The sequence below is a fragment of the Cavia porcellus genome, unplaced genomic scaffold, assembly GCF_034190915.1.
Source record: "Cavia porcellus strain 051 isolate PalLab524CR breed Dunkin Hartley unplaced genomic scaffold, mCavPor4.1 scaffold_18, whole genome shotgun sequence".
NCBI lineage: Eukaryota > Metazoa > Chordata > Mammalia > Rodentia > Caviidae > Cavia > Cavia porcellus.
In genome coordinates this window covers 10,324,079-10,349,644 of record NW_026947501.1, presented here as the reverse complement: position 1 = coordinate 10,349,644, position 25,566 = coordinate 10,324,079, and the positions used below count along the sequence as shown (strand labels likewise).

The window sequence follows — 25,566 nt, the reverse complement described above, 5'->3', positions numbered from 1 at the left end:
CAAAGAAGAAAAAAGTAAGAAGTGTGTGAGAGAGGAGGTTACTGAAGGCACCGCGGTTTCCTCCTTACTTGTACGTGTCATTAGGACACCAAGCAGTGTGGAGAAGCTCCTCATGCAGCGAGGAACTGAAGCCTCCTGCCAAGAGCCATGCAAGAGGGGAAATTCCGTGTCTGGTCTCAGTCCAGCCTACAGATGACAGTGACCTCACGAGTGGCCTTGGACTAGAACTGCCAACTAAGATGCACATCAATTCCTGAACTCCTTCCCCCCAAACTGTAAAATCATACATATTTTCATTTAGCAGTTAAGGTGACAAATTTGGGGCGAGGGTGATTTAATTATACCGAAATAAATAATACAGCCTTAGTAGGTTGGAACAACCTGCCAAAGCATATCATATTCATATCGAGGCCTTAACTTTCTGACCCTATTTTCTACCCTCTCTTTCTCCATCACTTACTCTGCTCTGGGCACACTGCTATTCCTCAGCATGCTTGACAATCTGCCCCAAAGTCTTGTCTGTGCTGTCCTCACTCTCTGGAATGCTCCTTCCCTGGATGTCTGAAGGGCTGCTTCTCTCATCTCCTTCATATTTCTAGTCAAATGCCCTAACAATGAGGCGCTCTTTGATTGCCTTGTTTAAAACAGTGGCACTCTATTGCCCCACTGCAGCATTCTATATTCCGGTCAATTGCTTTATTTTCTTCGTATCACTTTTCACCGTGAGACAGGTTTATTGACTTGTTCCTTCAGTAGAACAAAAGCTTCATGAGGGCAGAGATTTGTCTTTGCTTTATTTACTGATACATCTCCGTCCTCTAGAAAAAGTTATAACAAGTATTTATCAAATAAAGACCACATCCGCCTCTTCCGAGGCTTCCCTTAGACAAGATCTCTCTTTGTTCTTTCACCACTAGGAGGACTTTCCCTTGCCACTCATCTCATCAAGTTTTTTTCCACGGCTTCAAAAAGTTTCAGTGTGCTCGTGACTGCCAAACTTCATCTCTAGCCCTGAACTCTCTCGAGCGAAGGCCACTGACCTTGTCTACTTGGGTGTCTAATAGGCGCCTCAAACTTTTCATGGCCAAAACACACTGAGGAGCTCCTTTCCTCTTTCACTGTCTTTTCTCTTTGAAATAGGCAACCTTTTCTTTTCTTGCTTTCCCTTTCGTGTAACTGATGCCTCCTTCCACCTGACTGCCAAAGAATCATCCTCAATGGTTCTTTTCCTCCCTCTACTCCTACTCCCAATTCAGCAGTGAGGCTTTATCCCTGCCTTGACATTTATTCCTAAGTAAATCACCTCTCTTCGCAACTAGTCATACCGTCTCTCAGTAAGAGTCCTGCAATTGCCCTCTTCTTGAAGACTCCCTTTCTCTAAGCTATTTTATGCAATGCAAAGTGCTCTTTTAAAGCCTCGAATTAGTCCTGTCAGTCCTCCATTTAGGTCCCCTGTAGTTTTTCCTTGCGTATTTCTAATAGGGGCTATAAGACCCTTCGTGGCTACCCCTGTCACCTCTCCAAGCTACAGTGAAGAATGATGTCTCCCCTCCAAGGTTCAAGGTTTCACAACTATAATATCCACAATTCTTGTCACGGGTATTATGTTGAAAACTACATATGTGAGCGGGGTTGTGTGTAAAAGATGGAAGAGAACACACAGGTAAAGTATGAGCCTCAGAGGCAGTGTCAGCGTGCTAAGACTGGGGTGCAACATCGGCAAAACTTTAGATTTAACCTCCTGCCAGTGTCTGGGCACTGATCAAAGAGGACATAGTCTAATGGCAGCAGGAAACTGTCAGTATTAATTCTAATTATTTAAAGATTTGAAAACTGTCCAAATGAGGAAACAAATTGTTTGCTAGGTAAAAGTAATAAAAATTCAGTAATTTCATTAACTACAGAATACTTTGTATCTAATTACTGTGCAACAGAATACAAATGTACACATAATCTCAAATGCATCAAATGAGCTTGACTGCACATTTTATTTAATCACAATAGAAAACTATAAAGCTTGCTCAGTCTTCCACATTTGCTCATGATCATGAGCCACTACATGTCTCTCACTGGTTCAAACCTTGGGAGACACTGTAAAATACTTCTGACTGGTGCCTTAGCTAGAAAGAAACTAGTTCCACCAACTACTATTACTACTAATAATTCCTAAACTTTTACTGACTTCCCAACCAGCAATTTTGGCTCAAAAAGAACATGAAAGCCTGAAAGTCTGTAAGGCAAATTGCAAGATTTATGAACCATGCATCATGAAAGTAAAGTCCATGTGCTATGAGGACATGGATGCACCTTGGCGGACTGCTGGGCCAGGTATTGCTACTTGCCCCACACTATCACTCTGTAGTCCCCTCCCCACTCAGCCCCAGGCCCTGTCCACAGGTCTCTGCCTACATGGGCATCTCACCTTGACAGACAGTATTACCTACCCCCTTCTTAGTTCTAATAACAAATCCACATTTCCATTGCTATCTTCCAGATCCAAATCTACCTTACAGGGTTTGGGAACCGTGCAGGAGATACCAACTGTCATGGAGTAACATCACTCCCCCTTCTGACACTGGAATGGAATTGCTTCTGACCTTCGTCCTGTTTCCCCCTGAATCCTAAGTACTCAGTTACCTTCTAACTTGCCTGAGTTACTCTCTACAAGTATGTCACTCAATCTAACAATATGCCTTATTAATTACGAAGTTCATTAGGAAGACAGAGGAGTTTGAATTTGGCACACTGGGATAATTTTGTGGTGCAAGCATTTTTAACTGATGGCCATTTTGTCAAGTGTAAGTGATGGTGATTTTTCTATGCATTTTATGTTTCATTTTGTTCTGTAATTGTCACTGCTTCTAAACTGCCAGTTGGCTGAAAGTGACTCTGATTACATTTCCCAATCCTTTTCCTTGCATAATTTAAAAATCGTTCAAGTGAAAGTTTTTAGGCAGCAGCATGTCCCTGCTTTCGCAAGATCATATATTCAGGGCATAGTAAAGGTGCTCAGAAGGGCCTGTAGATTCGTCTAAACTTGCAGAGAGAGATGAGGGTGTGGTTATTACATAGTTAGTTTAGTCACATTCTACAAAGCCTAAAGGTACCACCTAATTGAAGTGATACAATTTCAAGAATAAAACAAATGCAACAAAAAAAGTGAGGGCAGGAAAGGTTTTGAATCGAACTTCTTTCTCAAAAATTCACCATTAAAAAAATTATCCAGTTATAGTTGTGCAAATCTGGCTTGCAAAATTAATGCTGCAGCAAGGAAGCCATAAGCTGTTATTTTCCCAGAACAATCACCTTCAGATTTTATTTTAATTATGCCTAAAAAGATCTGCTTTGCTTCTCTAAATTTAAGGAGCTCAGAAGCATAAAATAATTTAATTATATTTAATAGAATATATAAAATTTAAATTATGAATATTAAGTGACACAAAGGCAAATAAAGCATGACTTGCTTAAAATGTAAAACACAAGAACTACAAATCACAAAATGGTATTAACTGTATTAACAAATTCTCACCCAAATTTGCAAAACCATGCATTTTAGGATAGCAAAAGTAGATCTCAGTAACACATTTTATGCAAAATTATTGAAAGAGAAAATAATTTGTTGGATAGAAATCAGAGAAATAGTCTTACACTTCCCATTTAGAAAGAAAAAAATACAGCTTGGTGTCAGAGTCCATTTACTTTTCAATGATCAAGAATGACTGTATTTTGTACACGGAAATACCACTAGTAAAAACAGCAATAAATAAAATGGTGTCTTTCATTGCCAAGGACTAGCAATACACAAGTGTGATTTGAAAACAATAAAAATGTGAGATATTCAGAGACAAAGTTTGGGAGTCAAGTTAGAACTGTAACTGACAAGTTAGCACAGGCGAAACTCAACTGCCACCATCTAATGCAAGGAAGAGTGAGGCAAAGGGAAATGGGTCCCTGTGTTTTATGGAGAGTCCAAAAATAAATCTTCATCCCATGAAACCATCTTTTGGCTTACCTTTCTTGAGACAAGGAAATTTAAACAACTTGACCAGCCCAAAATCATCTCCAGACACCAACACCGAGCTGTTGTAATTTGCATCTACTGAATTGATGTCAGTAACTTCAGTATATTTGGGCCAAATCCCACTCACTTCAGGGCCTTTAACACATGTCCAGGAAGCCCAGGGAATCCCTTTAATTTCTTCTTTACTTGTTAAAGGCTTCCCAGCTGAAAACAATAAATAATGTGATGCTACATGAAAACATTGTAATTTATTCATTTTTATTTTCTTAGATCTATCTGTTATTTTTAAAAACTACTATAAGTCAAGGAAATGACAGGTTCTAATTACCTTAGACAGTTTGTGATATTTTGTGATGTTCTATAAACCCTGTTTATAGAAACACATGCTCAAACTTCAGATATAAAAGGAAATGAAAATGATTTTTATTCTAAATATAATATCCTGAACTATTTCCTGAATCTTACATATAGCTGATAGTTTGTTTTACACTACTGATGTCATAACTTCATTAAATTATATCTTGCCCCATTAAGTTACCAACATGTCATGAGGTTCAAAAAAAAAAGGTAATCCTAAACTTCTATTTTTTATACTTCAAGAATGTTTACAAGTGATATAAAAAAAGTCATGCTATAAATTATTTTTAAAAAATAATGCTCTTTATTATTTAAGTTTAAAAGTTCTAAGTACAAGATATGGGCATTAAAATCTTGTACTTGAATAACTATTTTAAGGATAACAATATGCAATGTATTAACTGTTGTTATTCTATTGTTTTGTTATGAAATTTTGTTTTACCTTTTTTCCATAAAATAAAAAAATAAAAGTACACCAGATTCATAAACAAACTAAGTTTAAGCCAGCTTTCATATAATTTAAATTTTGAATTTTACTTAAATTGCTACTGTAACAATAAGACTTTAATAAAAATGTACATCTTTATTAAAGGGGGCTAGGGATTTAGGTCAGTGGCATGAGTGCCTGCCTGGCAAATGAAAGGTCAAGATTCAATCTTTAGTACCAAAAAAAAAAAAAAGTACATCGCGAATAAATTCGTATTTATATAGGTGTATACATTTATCAAATTCAAAGTATGTACTTAAAAATCCTTGCATTTTATTATCTGTAAATTCTAAATAAATATGTGAAGTGTATAAATTCATTAGTGTGAAGTGAAATTGAACCTAAGAAATTTCAGGCAACTTAGACTGTTTTGGCTTTTGGAAGCCATACTGGAAGTGTCTGAGATTTATATTTGCATGGCCTGGGCCTTGGGATAAACAAAGGGCAATTCAAGTTCATTTTTGCAAATAAATAAATAAATAAATAAATAAATAAATAAATAAATAAAACCTATAGGCCTGGAACTCATACAGTTATGATAGAATTAAGTATACCTGGTTGAGAGAAATAGTCCTGACAGTTATGCTGGGCATGTGCCCAAAGGTATGGCACAATATCCCGTTTCCACCAGCAACTTGTCAGTAATACCCACTAAGAACACACAACAGGGAAACACAAACTATAATGTTTAGGACACACTTAGCTACACACTATTTAAAGACACAAAGTCAACACAACTATGCACATTTATTAATACTTGCCCTTTCAAAATAAGTATTATTTTCAAATGAAGACTCTGTGAGCATAGGTGTCCAGATACATTACTTGGGCACTGTCAACCTGGCACCCTGAACCTCCGGACTACAGCAATATCACATAAGAACTCATTGCAAAGACCATGGAACTGGAGAGTTCATGGTTGGAACACAATCTCTGGCCTAGTATTCCTGCTTTGGAGAATACAATTTAAGGAAGTAACTCAGTAAAGACTCTCCACTTCTGCAAAGGTATTTGGAGCAATAGTAGCCAAAAAACTGGAAATAATAATAGAATGATAACATACATTGTGGTTTCATAGACCAGGATGATTACAAGTGACAAACCACCTGGTACATATCTACCGAATGGGGAAATACATGAAATAATGTCAAGCACAAAGAGTAGACATAAAAACATACACATCTAATCATGGTTCCCTGATGAATTTGATGGGACGGAAGCTCTTAAAAGTGAAGTTGCACATTACATATGACTTTATGGTAAATAATTTTTAAATACAAATTTTATGGCAAACATAACTATTTGAGCTCAAGTTTCACATTAAAATTTTCCTTTTATATTATAAATCATTAAATCGTACACCACATATAGAAATTTATCTTTGGGATATTTAGTTTAGTATTACAAACTAAACACTAAACACAACTAAATTTACTACATGAGTGTGTACATCAGATGAATTTCTAATAAGAGTTACAATGTATTCACAAAAATTGTGGCTTTTTATAATTTTGACAAGCACAATTCGCCAAATAGTCACATAACAGGGATTCTGATTGTGAAAAAAAGATGAGACTAAAGCAGTCACTGTAACTGCGGACAAGCATCTTTAAGTCTTTCTTTGAGGACTCAAATTGAAGTGTCCTCTAGGAGTCCAAAATAGATTTCAGAGACAGTCCCTACCTCCCCACGGGCCACCCTTCCTAGAGCTGCAGGGAGCCTGCTCTGCTGCCTTTGGGTTCCCTAGCACGCCCGCCTGCTCTCAGGCTGGGTTCCCACTGCAGGGTGGCTGCTTGGCCACAGCTCCAATTCCTTTCACTCACCGCTAATCCCACCGCAGAACCGGCTGGCAAAGCACTAACCACGTATGACACCTATTTCACATTATCATCATTTATGAGAGAGATGCAGTCTTTCAGAGCTCAACCATGAGACCTGCAGCACAGGCACGAAGGAGGAGAGGAACGGCAGACGCCGAAAACTTGGATGATGAATAAAATGAGTCACAAACTGCTAACCACTTGAAAGTTGACTGTGTATCTCAGACTGTCTCTACTTTAAAAAATTATTAAATATTTCAAGTATATAGAAAAGGTAGAGACGACAGTGAACTATGCATAACAACAAAACAATATTTTGTTTTTATCACAGAATTTTAAGAAATGTTACATGCTTAAAATCCACTAGGTCTTCCTCCCTAATCTCATTTCTCTTCTCTTCCATAGAAGTAATCAGGACCCTGAATTAGGTGTTAAATGTATAGGAGTTCCTACACATTTAAAAAAACATGTTACTCTAGGTATGTGTTTATAAATAATACAATGAATTTTCCGTATTTAAAATTTTATGTAAATGATCACACATTGGACACACCATTTAGCAACCTTCATTTGCTCAGAGGGTATTTTTGAGATCTGTACTATTGACACAAGTACTTCTAGTTTACATTCTTTCTAGGATTCTATTATATGACTACATATATCACATTTACTTAAAGTTTCCTCTTGCTGCTAATCATTCAGGAATAGTCATTTTTGGCCACTACAAACACTACAAAAAGCACACTGTTCATGTGTATGCTGTGTATGCCCAAGCAGTGTATCTAGTTTAAATTTCCTCTCTGCTTCATGTAACACTGACAGACTTCTGCCAGTCTAAATGGTACCCCCTGGTGTTTTAATTATCATTCTCATGATCCCTTAGCTCATAAGTGGATTGGTCATTTGAGATTTGTGCATTTTTAAATAGTTTTTTCTTTTGCTTATCTTCAGGCATTCTTTACATATTACAGATGTGTATTCTTTTTCCATTATAACAATCACAGAGATTTATGTTCTATGTCTTGTTTTTGAATTTCATTTGTGGTCTCTTTTGTTATGCACTTATTTTTTACTTAATGTGTTTCACTTCATTAACCTTTTGAGGGTTTACGATTTGGGGATCTCATTTCAGAAAATATTCCCTGCCCTGAGGTCGTAAAAAGATATTTTCTTCATGTGGTTCTAAGTTTGTGTTTCACAAACTTCCCTTGACTATGCAAGACTTACATGGCATTTTGTAGAACAATCGTTCTCCAGCACCATCATTGGTTTGCAAGTATTTACTGTCCAATGACCAGTCAATGTGCGTAATGAAACTGATGGACTTGTTACATTCTCCGATTTTCTTATACCTCTGGGCAACAGCATAGACATCTACTGGGCCATCATTGGATCCTACTGCAAGGTAGGAACCATCTGGAGAAAATTTCATTTCATGAATGACTTCTTTCCGATCTTTGATATGAACTACTTCTGTCATATCTCTGCAAGAATAAAACCCAAAGTGATAAACAGTGAACACAGAAATAGAAAATCCAAGTCATGTTTTAAACACTTTTCAGAGGAAAAAATTTTTTGAAACAGAGAGAAAATCTACAAAAATTGCAAGACTAATTTTAGAGGAAAAATGAAATACTCAAAATATATGGTCAGTTTATTAAAATTAATAAACATTTGAAATATTTCAAAATTTCAAAAATAAAAATTTATTGCACTGCATATTTTTTTTCATATTCAACTATGTATTATTTTTTCCTAAAGTTTTTGTTTAAAATATTGGGAGTTTTTTTTTTTAATATTGGAGTTTTTAAAAAAAAAATTTTTGGGGGGGGCACCAGGGATCGAACTCATGACCGCGCACTTGCCAGGCAGGCTCTCATGCCACTGAGCTAAATCCCTGGCCTAAAATTATTATTATTATTATTATTATTTTTTGGTCTTTTTCCTTTTAATCGGTACCGGGGATCGAACTCACAACTGCCTGCTTGCTCAAGGAAGGCGCTTATGCCGCTGAGCTAAATCCCCACCCCCCTAAAATTATTTTTAAGATATGCAAAATATATAAGGTTAGCATTAAAATATACCATCTTTTTTAAACTTTTAGAATGAGAAACCAGTGATTGTTACGTTTGATGCTTATTGTTATAAAAAAGCTAGTCAAAGGCAGAAGAAAAATTTTAAATTATGTAATCTTTTAATTTTCACCATGAAAGGTCAAAAATGAATACTCTGTGCCACTGAAATATTCTGCATATTTTCTGATCATACTCTTAAGAATTTCTGCTTATATTTGAAATCTCAGTATGGTTTTTTCTTCCCAGCTGAGATAGGATTATGATTGACAGGTGCCTGAGTAGTAAAGATAACTTGATTGACTCCAAAACAAACTGAATACATAGATGAATCTTTGCTTCTACACAATAATCCCTTTTACCTGCTATCATTTATTACTAGCAAGATAATGTATTAGAGTGTCATAAAATAGGTGTGCATGGGTTTTTTGTCTTGATAAACACATCAAAAGGAAATCCAGCAATTATCCATCTTACCATAAATCACCTGGCAGAGGAGCGGAGTCACTAATCAAAGGAAATATTGCCCATCAGCTTGGTAATGAGTTATGCGTGGCTGGTAATGAGAATTTAGTGTAATGAACTGTGCCAGGAACATTCTTCAGTGCTATCTAGATTTTTCTCTGTGCAAAACATGCAGTGTTTAATTTACAGCTGCAATTCTTTTCTGTAATAACAAAATGTGTGAGCCAAGAAAAAAGCACTAATGCCTTCAGAGGAATTACAAGAGTGGGTCATAATTTTTGTCTAGTGGGAATAAAATATGATGTTAGTAAATGGGAAATATTACATTTTAGTGCCAATTATGGGTAGAAGAAATCTTTCATTCAAGTTCACCTCTAAACTCTAATGCTGATGGGCATTGCTTTATTCTGTCTTCCTCTTTTCTTGGCCAACCACGGAGCTCTTATCTAAAGCCCCTGGGATCAGATACGCCTGAGACTTGTTATTCACTGAATTTTTTAAAAGAGTCATTACAGTATGTTATGTAACATCTCCTTACGGGCACTAGGGCAGCTCCAAATAGTAAACACAATAGTTTCGTAGCTAATCACATGACATGTTATTATTCCTGGTAAGGAACAGCTCCATCGTCATTCACCAAATTAGGTTCTGATACCAAAGAAATTACCAAAGAAATGTGGATGTAAGAACGTTTTATATTACAGAATTACAAACAGGGAACGAGGGTCTCTAGTATTTGTACTTGTCAGAGTAAATATGTGTTTTTTTTAGATCCAGGCACAGAATAGGACCAGACAAATCTTAATTTTTCACATGACAGCATTTCTCAATACAAATCCATTATCTGTACTTACCTAACTCGGAGAACAATGAAAGACCCATCCTTCATACCCAGGGCCAACTGAGACCCGTCGGGGCTGAAGGCAACACTTCGAACCGCCTCTTCCATGTTACAGCGAGCAATCAAGGCATGGTCAGCCAGGCTCCACAGTCTGAGGACAAAAGCAGGGGACAAAACCACAGCAACTGTGCACAGTCTCAGTCACCCCAAGGCAAGAAGGCCTTCTCACAACACTGATGCTCACAAGAAAGTAGGAATAACTTCACCCCAGGGCCCTTCATCATAGCCTGTCAGGGAACCTGGGAAGCTTTGCTATTTATCTTTGGGTGACTTTCATCATTTGAAAAACCCAGCAGAAAATACAAAATAACATTTCCAAAGATTGAGAGTCACAGATAAGGAAAATATAAATGCCACTTTATACAAGATCTTCTCCTCTTTAAAAGTTGTCCTTTACGGGTTGCTAAACACATTCATAGGATCAAAGAAGTCCCAGTGCCACTGTTGATTTGGCACAGACATGAGAATCTTTGTAGTAAGTGGTGCTTAAGCACATGACTGAAACACACATTTGCTGGCCTCCCTGGAGATAAGGAAAAATGGATGATTCCTTGTCAGGTATATACAGTCATAGCCACCACTCAGACAGGAAGTTACAACCAAAGGCAACTTCATCCAACACAAGGTTTTTAGCAGAGCCAGCTACACAAATTCCCAATTCTAGAGCCAATCCAAGTAGGTACCTTATGCTAAATGAACCCCTTCAAAATATTTGCAAGGTACAAATAAGGGTCCCATATTAGTTGTAATTACAGTATCCGGACTCTGTTAGGATTTAAGAGTCTTTCCTGACATTTAACAGGGCCTGCCAGGGACACTAAGAATAAGCCACATATGATAATTTCCCTGGGTACATTTTGCCATTAGGAAGCACGGGACGCACTCTTTACCCTGGGGAGTGGTGTGGTGAGCAGTGTGCTCCCCCAGGTAGCCTCTGCTGTTCAGCCCACAGCACTGATGTTCTCTCAGTACTCTATCCATTATTCATCACCCCATGCTATTTTTAGCCTTGCACTATTTTAAGCAATGTAAGATTTACTTTACAAGGATGAACAAACCATCAGTCCTTGTAAATAAGACCACCCTCTAAAGCCATTGAACAAATCTGTCTCAAGAAATGATGGCTGTTAAACCAGGCATGGCAGCAAGCCTGGTAATCTCAGCACAGGAGAGGCTGAGGCAGGAGGAGAATCACCAACAGTTCAAAGCCAGCCAGAAGCCACACGGGGAGTTCAAGGCAAGCCTTTGTCTCAAATAAATAAATAATTTAAAAAAAAACTTCATGGTAAAACTGAATTTAAAATTTTAGCCATGGCTGGGGATTTAGCTCAGCAGTGCAATCATCCGCTTGGCAAGTGCAAGGTCATGAGTTTGATCCCCAGTACAAAAGTAAAATAAAATACAATTTTAGCCACTTTAAACTGAAAGTATCAATAAAAACAAAATGTACAACAGATATTATGAAATTGGAAGAATTGTTCAAAAGAAAAGGGGAATGGGGGAAGAAGGAAGGGAAAAGAAAAAACTGAGAAAAGATGGATAAAATGGAAACAACGCTTTACAGGTAAGGAAAGGAAGAGAGGCTGAAGGGAGGGGAGGGGAGTGGGAACCAAAAGAGGATTCAAGATACATCACAAGTTCATCACATCTGATGCTATGGACTCCTACTTACAGGATAATGAGAGGCACTATGGTAGCCTTTGTGGTGTTCCTATTATCTTGTTTTGAAGTCCTGTATCACTTACACTAATTCACTTTGATTGGCTTTATTCTCTTTCATTTTGGTTTTATTCTCTTTAAAATAAAAAAAATGTACATATACATTTAAAAAATACACATATAAACCTAATAAACATTCACGCTGCGCGAGGAGACAACTGTCACTGTTCCCACTGACTGTGAGATTATCAGCTTTCATGCTTGGTGGAAACTAGAAGGAGAACTGAGTGGCCTGGACTTGCTTAGATTCATACACATGCAGGAAACGTGGGGAAAGCAGTGACCTTGGCTTCAGTCTCTAAGGGTCTATTTTAGCTGTTGAAGCCCAGAGGCAGAATATCAGTCAATCAACTGATCAAACATTCTTGTCCTTTCTTCCTCAGGACTGTTTTCTATTTGCTGTTGAGCACATTTAAAGCTCATCATAAATACAAAAATGCTGCAGCAAATGTAAGTCTTCATCTCAGACTTTTAAATAATACATTCATTCCTTCAACAGTCCTAAGAACACTGGATTCACACTCTTCTGCTCATTTTACCAAATACTGTGCTTTCAGAGAAGAGAAGGTGACTCACAGCAAGAACTGCAGAGGCCCTAACACAACTGAAGCCAGCCTTTTCCTTGGATGTGAAGATAAGTGTTCAAATTCCATCTGAGAATTTGCCAGGAAAAAAAAGGTAATTTACCGATGGACTAAAAGTAATTTTAAAATCCCTCAGATGAGGGACGAGAGCAAGAGACTGAAAAGAGTGAACAGTGCGACGGCAGCACGGCACGGCGGTGCACACCCGTAACCCGGCGCCGAGCAGGCGGAGGTGCAGGAGGGCAATTCAAGCCTCCGTGTACATCTTAGCTACTTACTGAGATCCTGTTTCAAAATTTTAACAAGGTGGGAAGGGGGCTGAGGACGCGGCTTGGTGAGAAGACTTTGGGTCCAATCCGCAGTGTCACGGGCACACACAGTAAAATGACTGTGCGCGCCCCCACACAGCAGAACATAGAGGAGGAAATAGGGTCTCATCACAGACGAGTGGGCTTGGCTCCTATGAGCCAGGAGAACAGGAGACCAGCTAAAAAGTACTCACTTATTCATTTCTGTTCTAAGAATGTATGACTTAAATGGTGACAAAGAAAGACAACAACAAGCTAAAAGCCAACTACTGTTGAGCTAAACTTCACATCCCATCTGGAAAGCATGTGGTGCTTTGCTGCAGTTTATCCTTCTGGTAAGTAACAAACTTGGGCAAAAGAAATCTGCTACCCCAGGAGGTCAGGGAGGCAGCGATGCTGCTGCTGGGGTCTCACCTGACAGAGCGGTCGTCACTGCCCGTCACGGCCAGGGGCTTCTTGGGGTGCAGGGCCAGAGCCCAGAGCTCCCCCTCACAGTGGCCCTGCAGGATCAGCATTGGCTTGTCTCGCTCTCGCACCATCACTTCAAATATCTCACTGTCCTGGGTCCCTGCAAGGAGGCGGTCTGCTTTCCAGCACACGCTCCGGATAGAAAGGCCTGAGGAAGTAAGAGAAAGGGTTTCGTCATAACATTCACCTGTAAAGAAAAACACCTGAAACAAATACCTCCGTCAAGCCAGCATCTACAGCACCAGTGGTGAACCTATGGCACACACATTATTATGTTTTTCTTCTAAAACAAAAGATGCTAATGTATGAGTGGTTTTTTCTAAACCAAATCCTCAGTACTCAGGTTTAACTCTGCAACACATAAGTGGGTCCTGCTCTGCAGTGTGGGCACTTGCCTCTTAAACAGTTCGCCACCACTGACTTAAACTGACACATTTTAGAAGCTCCCACAAGTGAAGAAACAATTCCATGTCATTTTACACAGGTTGACATTTCTCCCACCCCTGTGACCTCATCTGTACAGCGACCATTTTTCTTGTATGACTTAGTAAATCTGTGTGTTTGGGGAGTTGCTTGTTTGTTTATTAATCTATTTTTTTTTAACAGCAGGACATGTTTTAAGTACATTTTAAAATAAATATGAGAACAAAATAGTATTTTTGGAAACAGTCTCCGTTTGATTTGCTATTAAAAAGTAGGTATAAAAAAGTCAACCCTTCAATCTTTAGGCTAATACTCTGTATAAATTTTATGTGGGTGATACTACAGAATACTGAATTCTTATATTAGACAAATTTAATATGTAATTCACAAGAATGAGACTCACTGAACTTGATAGATGTATTATGTCCCAGGAATATGAAAACAAAACTAATTTCGATCTCAAAGTACCATCAAACACTGGTGAGTGAAGATATCATTGTTCCTGTCTGGACTTATGGAATCCCGTCTGGATTTATGGAAAGCACACACTCTTCCAGTCTAACCCTCTGCTTCCATACTACCTCATCCTCTTTAAGCAGATCCTTGTGTGCTCGCTGGAGTTTTGATCTCTGATTGCTTGACGTCCACTTTCTTTCTTTCTGAGCTTGCCATTTACCAACTTATGCAGTAAATAGTCCCAGTGGAGATGAAAATACGCAAACATTTCCCAACTCTTTTTCAAACAAGGCAAGCCTGCAATAAACCCTGCAGTCTGAGGTCCCTGCTAGGCAGGCTTTGTCTTTGGTATACAGAGAAGTTAGAGACCCCAGTTCACTCCTGCTCTATCCCTGGTACCCACAGAGAGTCCTTTCTTCCCCTCAGTTTTTTCCCCTTTAAGGTAGTCTGTGATTTTGAAGAACATGTAATTTACCATCCAAATCTGAACTCCTCTGAAAGTAAAAGAATGCTCTAAAAATAATTAGGGTTAATGTAATTTTTGAAACATTTATTCTTTGACCAAAAAAGATCTACTGTGTTGAAAGATCTATTAAATAGTTCTTTCAAATAGTTCAAATATAAAAAAAATTCTAGTAATACTATTATAAAACTGAAAAACTCAGCATACAGGAGGAAAGAAAATACAGCAGATTTTCAGGGCATTGAAACTACTCTGTAGGACAGGACAACGGCAGATGTACATCCTTAAATGCTAGCCAGAGCTCACAGGACGGCCACCAGCAAGAGTGAACTCTAACGTGAACTATGGGCTATATTGGGTGAAAGCCGTTCAACCACTTTACCACTACAAATACTGACAGCAGAAGGGCCCGGGCATGTGTGGGGAGGGGGACACACAGATTCTCTGTACTTTCCACTCAACTTTACTGTGAACTTTTAATTGCTAAAGCCAATGAAGTCTATTTTTAAAAATTCACAAATGCTAATCCAGATGGGATACCGGAGCAACAGAAGTAGTAATTTAGGGTCTACAGACACAGTAACTATAATCCTCATCTGTGATCTGTAAAAGATCAAGTAACTTTTTTTTAGTCTCTTAAGGCACAAGGCTATTGTACCCCGTGCTCTGAATTCATCAGCATGTGTCCTGAAACGGAAGGAGAAAGCATGTGGGCAGATGTGTTCTTTCTGCTGCACAGAGCGAGCCGGGAGAGCTCAGGAACTGCTGCAGCAAGTCAGCCCTCCTGCGCCAGCTCCAGACGGGGCTGGCAAGGAAGACACGCAGCAAGGCACAGCAAGGCACACAGCTCCCGGTGACCGGCTCCTCTGCCATGCCCATCGCCAGCCTGCCCATCGCCCTCTGATCCGTGTCTTCTTCTAGCCTTCCCAAGAGCTTAGTTTCCACTCAGGAGTCCGCACATTTCCACTTACTCCCTTGTGTTGTCCTAGTGCTGACAGGGGAGGGCTGACCTCACTGCCTCCCCACTGGGCTTTGCATCCCCCACATTTTTATTACACAAAAGGTGCAGCACTTGCTCCTCAGAGATACTGGGAAATACAGCTAAAGACATTCCAGTATCAGCAAGAAACGTCACACCCTTCATTTTTTATTCACTGTCTGCTTCCTCTCTAGCAAGGGAGGCGATGAAAGTGTTACTCACTGCCGTATCCTCAGGACCCAGCACAGTGGTCAACAGATAGTAGACGCTCAGTGAGAATCACGGAATAAATGAAGTAAAACATCAAAATCACAAGTATTTATGAGTCCTTGGATACACCAAGGGATAAAATATACATCCCTCTTCTCAATGAGAACACTCAAAGAAGAATATATCACATTAATTCATTAATTTTAAAAAATTACTGAGTACCTACTATGTGCTTGACATTGAAGTTCAGAGAAAATCACCAGGCTCTTGACTTTAATGGAATTTATATATGCTCTATAAATGTTTAAGGGAATAAAACCAAGCAAAATAAAACAATAAAGCCAATCAAAAAAAAGTATAAGTGATACAGGGATTCAAAATAGTAAATCAACAATAGCTACCATAATGCCTCGTCTTCAAAATAGCTGCTCATACCATCAGACATAGTAAAATCAAACAAAACAGAAAAGAACAGAACCAATAAAAACAAAATAATGAACACAATACAGGAGGTCAAAACAAGATAATTAATAGGGGCTAGGGATTTAGCTCAGTGGCATAAGTGCCTGCCTTGCAAGCATGAAGTCATGAGTCGATCCCTGATACAAAAAAAACAAGGCAATAGTAAATCCTCAATGGCTACCATAATACATCTTGTTATCTTTGAAATAGCTGCCCATGCCATCGGATGTAACAAAATCAAACAAGACATAACAGAATAAAACCAAACCAAAAAAAACCCAATGAAAATGGTACAAGGCTTTAAAACAAGATAATAGGGAATTAATCGTGGTTACCGCCTTCAGAAGGAGCTGCTCCATAGATGCTATTATTGTGTATAGTTATCCTCTGAACAGATGATCAGACTACTGGCTTAGGTGTGCTAAGTCAGTGAAACACCTCTCATTAGAAGCATTAAATTGTATTTTATTTGAATAACTATCAACGCAACCTGTGTTTCACTGGACCAGGCAGTCACTCATGGTGGTGGGGTGTGTGTGTGTCTACCAGCCTGTGACAAGGAAGCACTGGCATCTGGTCGGCCTCCCAGCAGCCCACACATGGTACTAACTCACAGGAAGGGGCTGGCTTCTTATTCTCCTCCAGCAGCCCACACATGGTACTAACTCACAGGAAGGGGCTGGCATCTGGTTGTCCTCCCTGTGACCCCTGGAATTTATATTTATAGTTTAAGGAGGGACTAGACATTTGTTAGCAGCCATCAACATACACATACACAGAAAAAAAAAACCAAATGTATGTGTGTACATATAAAGCATATTCATTGTATATTTTGGTGATAGTGATATGACATATATTTTACCTGTTATTGAATATTGAAACCAAAATGCTTTTATAACTTGATTGATGGTCTTAGAAACATCATCTTTTTCCAAGCAGACCTGGAATCTACAGCTTCACTGTAAGCATGAATACAGCAATTCTCCCCAGGGCCCTAAAAGCACATGTAATTATACCAGACTAGCTGACTTTGAAACAGACAGTTCTCTCAAGGACCTAGTATTGTATTTGGTCCAGTGTACAAATATTTATTATGTCTACCACCCATATTTTTAAAATCTTGTTTGGAGGAACAAATTCAGAAAAGTACAAAAACATCGACAACCCATAACCTGGGAACTGGCAACCACATATTAACATTTTTTAAAATATCTGCTTTGCATTTTATTTATTTAAGAAGCTCAGAAACAAGATGAACCCTCCACCCCACACAGACCGACAGGCATTTGAAGCTCCAGCATTCTCAGACTAGTCCAGGGAGCTCCAGATTCCTCAGGGGAACCCTAGGGGTCTAGCAAGGAGATGGCATGGGAAACGGGAGGTTAAGAATGGGAATTAGCTTGTCAGGGACCTGCCACTGTGCAGCGTCTCTCCAGAATGTGCGCAGAAGAGATCATGGTTCTCTCTACCACTCCTGCCTGCAGAGCAGTGGTGCATGCTCCACCCTGCCTTTCCATCAGTGCCTGAGGATCCGTGTTTACAGGAGACTCCATTTGGAAGAGAAAAAAAGTTCCAGTGAGGGAACCAATGTGTGTCTGGCAAAGGCAAAGAAACTATGTGAACAGGGGTTGCTTCTGGCTGAATGGTGGCACAGGGCGGGAGAGGCAGAGGGGAGGAGCGAAGGAGAGAGAAACAGAAGGAGGAAGAAAAGGAAAAAAGACATAAACTTAGTAAGCCATGAACATTTTCTCCAGGAGAACAATTCAGTCTCTTCACCCACATTTCTATTCTTCAAACATATAACTTACCTTCTGTCACATCAACCCCAGGGGTCTGTCTATCAGGGAATAAATGTGACACTGGATCACTCTCACTTCAAGGTAACAATTTTCAATGCAAGTAACTCCCTGAAGACACAATCAGTGGGTAGAGAACTGTATGCAGGCTTCCTGGGGACAATCTCATCGCATCTTTCAAAACCTAATTACTCGGGGCCGGGGATTTAGCTCAGCAGCATAAGCACCTGCCTTGTAAGCAGGCAGTCGTGAGTTCAATCCCTGGTACCGATAAAAAGGAAAAAGACAAAAAACAAACAAACAAACAAAACCTAATTACTCCTCCGCAAGCAGAAGTAGTGGAGAGACCTGCAGTCTCTTTGGGGTACATTCTGGGAAGAACCCGCAGAGTAACAGGTCTCCAACAATGTTCTTACCGTCCATTCTTTCACTGCTCTATCCACGCCTGGATTACACAGAGAACTTTAGTCTTAATCCCAGTGGGTACGGCCAAGGTGGCCACTCCACCGGGACATAATGAAGCTGTCTATGTGCATCTTCTGCACTGGGAATAGGAAAACAAAGCATCATTTGAAATACAGTTAGAAATCTAATGGTTAAAAGGGAGGAATGACCATTTAATCACTTTAAGCCACAGAAATGCTACTTTCTTTTTAAAAATACATATTGCCAATATTCCTCATAGTATGATGAGATGGTATATTTTGGACAACGTGGACCTTCTAGGCAACTCGGAGAACTGTGGAGGTCCAGTCTGAGTTTGGTACATGAGGCCAGCAGATGGCAGTAGAGAGCAAACTACGCATTTAAACCAGAAAAGGTTCAATGGCTAAAACCAAATTCTTACCAGGCCTTTGTCCTGGTTTTATATTCAAGCCAGAGTGGAAAAACGCATCCTGTAAACCTGCTACAACCCTACAGCCTGGGCTGGGGAAGTTCTGGTCTATGAATACCAAGCACAGACCTCATTCATAAAGGACGCTGTTAATTTTCCACCAACTGAATCAAATGAATTTATAGCCCAACCACAGCCACTCCTAGTTGAGGGTCCCAGCAAATGAGAAATACTAGCACTGCCACTTCACAGGACTGTGAGGCTCTGACACCGTGAACACTTGACCCAGAGTCTGGCAGGTAGCAAATTAATCAATCTGTTATTAATATGTTAACCAACCAGTTCTTGTACCTTGTCAGGGTCTCCACACTGAGTTTACGTCTCAGTGCACAGCAATTTGCTAAATGCGTGTTCAGAGCTAGGCTGGTAGAGAGTGAGCCAGGAGTTATGGTGTCGCGCTATGTGCTGCCCACTATCACTTACTGCTCGGAGTTATGATGTATTTGTGGATTTTTTAAAAAACTAATTTGCTTTGCTTATGCTACAAACTCACAGAAAGCAAGGCTATGGTCCAACACACAAGGTCAAAACATTCAGAGAATAAAATGAACAGCCCTTCCCCCCTCATTTATCTGGCCCCAGAGGGGAAAACAGACAAAAGAATAGGTCATGATAATTAATAATGTTCCTAAAACTCCTACACCAATGGTTGAAAATACAGTGAATACTGAGACCAGATAGTCCCAACATTTTCCTTGCATCAGAATCTATATGGACTATTACATTACTTTAAAAATTTTTTAAAATTTTAAACAGGGTAAAACTAAACATAACAAAATAGAGCAAAGCAGATCAGAAGAAAAAAATGTAAGTGACACAATTTCAAAGAAGGACAGATCAACATTGGGTACAATAATGTCGCTTTTCTTCTAAACAGTTGTCTATATTTCACAATGAATTCATACAAAACAAAATAGTATAAAACTGATCAGAACAGAGTAATGAAGGCATTATAGGCCTTCAAACCAGACAATAGGGAAATCAATGGCTGACATTATGTCTCCTATTCTCTTCAAAATAGCTATCCCTATCTTCATGTGTGTTGAAATTAAATAATACAAAACAGATGAAAACCACTCTGAACAAAGAATAGTAGTACTGCTGGATTTCACAGCATGAACCTACAGAATCAGCACTGGGTACCTAAGGGTGACTTTTTCTTCAAGGAAGCTGTTTATTTCATTATACATTGTTTAATTGGTTCTCATAAACTGTTTAGGAGAAGTTCTAGGCATGAATAAGTCTCTACATGTACACCTATCCTTTCTGCATCACAGGGAAAAACAAAACAAAACAGATTACTAGAAAAACAAGAAACAAAAAAGACAAATAAATAACAATAGCAAAGAGCCCAAAACAGTGATGATACAGGCCTTGAAAACAAGGAGGTATGAGCATAACTAAGGTTGATACTTTATATAGTGATCTTTAAGAGTTCCTCAGATCATCAAACACAAACATGCAAAATTATTCCAATCCTATGAGCATTAACTGTTTTGTTCCAAGAACTTACCGAATTTGTAGCACAATCAGCTTAGCCATCCTAAGTGTGTTTATACAAATTTAGATATTTTTTCTATTCCCATCCTTTCTTTTTCCTCCTTTTCCCTGAGGTATCATTTTTCCCCCTTTTGAACAGATTCTTACCCTTTCACTATGTTTATTGAGTTTTTTGGATCTTATGTACACTTATCATTTCTGACACTACGAAGACAATATGGTATTTACACATGTGAGTTTGATTTATTTCACTTATGAGTATGGTCTCAAATTGCATCCATTTACTTATAAATATCCCAATGTGATCATTCTTTATAGCTGAGTAGTACTCCACTGTATAAAAATGCCACAACTTTTTTATTCATTCCTCAGGTTGATGGGCATTTAGGTTGTCCAAGATCTGGCTATTACACACTGTGCTGCTATAGACACGGGTGCACATACATCACTGTGGTGTGATGCTTTCAGTTCTTCTGAGAATATGTCTAGAAGTGGAATAACTGGGTCAAATGGGACTTCCAATCCCAACTTTTTGAGGACTATCCAGACTGACCTCCACAATGATTGCACCAGTCTACACTCCCACCAACAGTGCAGGAGAGTTCCTTTTTCCTTGCAACCTCTCCAGCATTTGTTGTTGATGGTTTTCTTTATCCTGGCCATTCTTTCTGGAATGAGATGGAATTTCAGTATGGTTTTAATTTCTATTTCCCTAATAACTAATGATGCTGAGCATTTATTCATGTATTTATTTGCCATTTCTATTTCTTCATCTGAGAACTGTGCATTCATCTCGGATGCCAATTTTTTGACTGGATATTTGAATTTCAGGGTCTGACTTTTTTTTAATTCTTTATATGTTCTAGACAGAAGTCCTTCATCTAAGGGACAGTTGACTAAGATTTTTTCCCAATTTGTGGGTTTTCTTTTAACTGTACTGGAGATTTCTTTCGACATGCAAATACTCTTTAATAGACAAGATTCCAGTTATTAATTCTGGGAAGTATTTCCCATGCGGTTTGATTTTTATTAATGAATTTTCTACCTACCTACCGCTATGTCTTCAAGGTTTCTACCTACTTTGTCTTCCAGAAGATTTAGTGTTTCTATTTTAATATTTAGATCTTTGATCTATTTTAACTTTAGTACATAGTGATAGGCATGGGTCTAGTTTTAGTTTTCAGCATATGGAGATCCAATTTTTTGCAGTACTATTTATTAAAGAGACTATCTTCCAGTGAATGTGTTTGGCCCCTTTATCAAAGATAACGTGGCTGGTGTGTTTGTAGTTGTATGTAGGGAGCCGCGCAACAACCCCATTGCTGCCTCCCTGCCCCTCTCTCTCCTAAGGGCACTGCGTCTGCCTACATTAACCATAATCCTCTCCTGCTTACGTCACATACCCGGACGTGACGATGACCCTGTTGTATTCATCCCCGTAGCCTCTTCCTGTCCCACCAGCCTGCCCTTTCCCTATAAAAGATGTAATCACTTCCGCAATAAAACGGGGCTTGATCAGATTCTCTCTTGACTTGCTTCCATCTTTGTCTCCCCTATGTCTTTATTTAATTCCCGTTCCTCCTCAAGGTACACCCCACAGATTGATCTGCAGGCCGGATCAGTTGTAGTTGTATTTGTATCTTCTAATCTATTCCATTGATCTTCAGGCCTGTTTTTATTCCAGTACCATGCTGATTTTATTATAGTAGCTTTGTAGTATAACTTGAACTCAGGGATTATGATGCCTCCTGCTTTGCCTGTGTTGCTTAGAATTGCCTTTGCTATTTTGGTCTCTTCTGGTTCCAGATGAATTTGAAGAGTGATTTCTCTAGATCTGTGAGGTATACGAGTGGTATTTTTGATTGGGATTGCATTAAATCTGTATAGCCATTTTGGGAGAATGGCCATTTTCACAGTTTGTTCTTTCTATCCATGAACAAGGGATGTCTTTCCATTTTCTGAGGTCCTCTTTGATTTCTTTTTTCAGGGTATTATAGTTCTCGCTCAATAGATCTTTTATTTCTTTTGTTAGATTGATTCCTAAGTATTTCATTTTTTTGGATGCTATTGTGCAGGTGTGGCTTCCCTTACTCCTCTCTCAGGGATTTTGTTGTTAGTGTATAGGAATGCTATTGATTCGTGAGTGTTGACTTTGTATCCAGCTACATTACTGAATCTAGTTATACTGAGGACTCTTTCAATGGGGTTTTGTGGGTCTTCTATGTAGAGTATCATGTCATCTGCAAATAATGATAGTTTAACTTCTTCTTTTCCTATCCTTACTCCTTTTATTTCTCTCTTGTCTAACTGCTCTGGCTAGTATTTCCAGTATTATACTGAATAGGAGTGGCGATAGTGGACATCCTTGTCTTGTTCCTGATTTTAGGGTAAAGGCTTTCAGTTTGGGGCTGTTTAATATGGTGTTGGCTGTTGGTTTGTCATAGATGGCCTTTATGATATCAAGGTAAAGACAATCTATTCCAATTTTCTTTAAGGTTCTTATCATGAATGAGTGTTGGACATTATCAAAAGCTTTTTCTGCATCTACGGAAATGATCATGTGGTTCTTATTTTTGGCTCTATTGATATGGTGGATTACGTATATTGATTTGCATACGTTGAAACATCCCTACATTGCTGGGATGAATCCCACTTGTAGTAACTGTGAATTGTATTACTTGTATTATTTCTAACAAAATTTATTATTGATGAATATAAAAGCTACTGATTTTTTATATGTTAATTTTTATATCCCATTACATTATTTACCAATTCTAATAGCATTTCAATGGATTTTTTTACACGTGTATCATCTGCACACAGGAATACTTTAACTCCTCCCCTTCCTATTTATATCTTTTAGTTTTTAATCCAGCCTAACTGCTGCTCTAAAACTATGGTCTATACTGAATAAAAGTGAACATGTCTTGTTCCTGATTTTAATGAAAATGCTTTCAATTTTTCCCTATGCAGTGTAACAGTGGTTGTGGATTTGTCATATGAAGTCCTTCTCATGTTGAGATTTGCTCCTTCTGTACCTAATTTGTTTAGGGCTTTTATCATGAAAGGATATTGAATTTTATCAGATGCTTTCTTGCATCTATTGAGATGATCTTGTGATTTTTATCCTTCAGTGTGTTGATGTATTATGTTTGATTAGTATAACTTAAACCATCCTAGCATTCCTGGGATGATCAGGGTAAATGATCTTTTAATGCATTAGTTGCTAGTATTTTGAGAACTTTTACATTTATGTTCATCAGAGATATTAGTCTATAGTTTCCTTTTTTAGTTGTGTCCTGTCTGGTTTTGGCAACAGGCTAATGCTGGTCTCATAGAATGAGTTTTGAACAGTTCTTTCCCTTTTCTTTGGAATAGTTTAAGAAGAATTAATATTTTTTTGCTATTGTTTCAAAGAATAGGTTTTCTTTGCCCTTTTTTCTCTTTTCCTTTGTATATTCAGAAATGTAGCTATTTGGTCACTTAGACAAATTCAAAGATCCTTAATACTCGCTTCTTCTCTTCACTTGTAAAAAGTATTTTTTACATATTTCAAAAGATCTATCTTCAGGTTCAAATATTATTTGTTCTATTTGATCTGGTCTGTTGTTAAGGGTTTCAACTGTGCTTTTTATTAGAGTTACTGAGCTATTCATTTCCAAGATTTCTGTTTGGTTCTTTTTTTTTTCCTTTAGAATATCTGTCTTTGATTAATTTCTTATTTTATCCTCCATTGTCTTCCTAATTACATGTAACTCTTCATCTGTATTGTCTTGGATCTTATCAAGATTTTCTATAATTGTTCTTCTAAAGTATTAATCAGACATTTTGCCCATATCTATTTTAATTTGAAAGGATTATTTAGTAATCTCTTTTAAAAGCATGTTTTTTTAGAGACATTGTATTACAGGTCTTTTTTCAGATTTTATTGGTCCTACATTGAAATTTGGATGATTAGTAGGTTGATTTTCTCTAACACTTTTGCAAGGCAGCCTTCTTGGCAAGCAGCTTTCTGTTGAAGATGTGTCTTGGAATGTAGATTTATTATGCAATGTTGGATGTGTTACCAGTCTGTCACTGAAGTGTAGTCTCACGGTAGCTTCTTTGGCTGTACTTAACGACTTTTGCCACAGTGTATACCATGGCAGAGTTGAAGAAACTCAACACTTTTGTCACTGTACCTGGTGATACACTCTGGCACTGTAAGTCCACAATTGCCACTCCTATTCAATATAGTACTGGAAATACTAGCCAGAGCAGTTAGACAAGAGAGAGAAATAAAACGAGTAAGGATAGGAAAAGAGGAACTTAAATTATCATTAGTTGCAGGTGACATGATAGTCTACATAGAAGACCCACAATACTCCATTGAAAGAGTCCTAGGTATAATAACTAGAATCGGTAATATAGCTGGATACAAAGTCAACACTCACAAATCAATAGCATTCCTATATACTAACCAAAAAAAATCAGTGAGAGAAGAAAAAGAGAAACCACACCTTCACAATAGCATCCAAAAAAATGAAATACTTAGGAATCAATCTAACAAAAGAAGTAAAAGATCTATTGAGTGGGAATTATAATACCCTGAAAAAAGAAATCCAAGAGGACCTCAGGATTGCAGGAGCAAAGATGGCGGATAGATAACAACTGGCTACAGAGGCTCCCTGAGATAGTCAACTTAGAATTCAACATAATACAGAGTGGGGAGCCCCAAACAGAAGAAAATGAATTCTCTCATCCCAAGGAGAAATTAAGGTGAGAAGAACCAACCAGACATACAGGCCCAGTACTATTATTGAAAAAAGCTAAAGGTTCAGTGTTCCTGCCGTAGTGGGTGACTTGCCAACCATCCAAGGTCTCGCTGCACCTTGCCAAGGTCCTGTCACGACTTCCTGAGCTGAGGTCCCACTGCTTTGACTCACTGGAGGCGCAGTTACACTGAGCTCGGGGGTCGGTGAGCCAAATGGAGAGCTGAGTTGGCAGGGTGCCTGCATCAACCTGTGGTGAGTGAAAGGAGTGGAGCCATTCCATAAATAGGGGGGCTCTGAAAGATGACATTCTGGGACCCAGCAGGACTGGCAAGTACAAGGGGCAGCAGTGACTTCAGTCAACTGTTGCCTTCCTGAATGGGACTGGTAGAGTGAACTAGGCCTGGGTCATGATATCTGGCTGAGATC

The 25,566-nt window shown here is 38.6% G+C and overlaps 1 protein-coding gene across 15 annotated transcripts in view; it reads right to left on the bottom strand.

Annotated features, from left to right (window-relative positions):
- The window catches only part of Eml6 (EMAP like 6), a 316,759-nt gene that overhangs the window by 133,920 nt on the left and 157,273 nt on the right, over positions 1-25,566 (bottom strand). For 14 of the 15 annotated variants that reach the window (XR_010040546.1, XM_063229384.1, XM_063229383.1 and 11 more), the window contains exons 8-11: positions 13,149-13,350; positions 10,077-10,214; positions 7,913-8,169; positions 4,013-4,225 (exon numbers count right to left, since the gene is read on the bottom strand). Coding sequence is in view for 14 of the 15 variants with exons in the window: in XM_063229384.1 (XP_063085454.1) it covers positions 4,013-4,225; positions 7,913-8,169; positions 10,077-10,214; positions 13,149-13,350 (810 nt within the window). In the remaining variant the exon portion in view is untranslated. Of the gene's footprint in view, positions 1-4,012; positions 4,226-7,912; positions 8,170-10,076; positions 10,215-11,795; positions 13,125-13,148; positions 13,351-25,566 lie in introns of those variants that run through there. The other variant, XM_063229388.1, reaches the window with a different exon arrangement.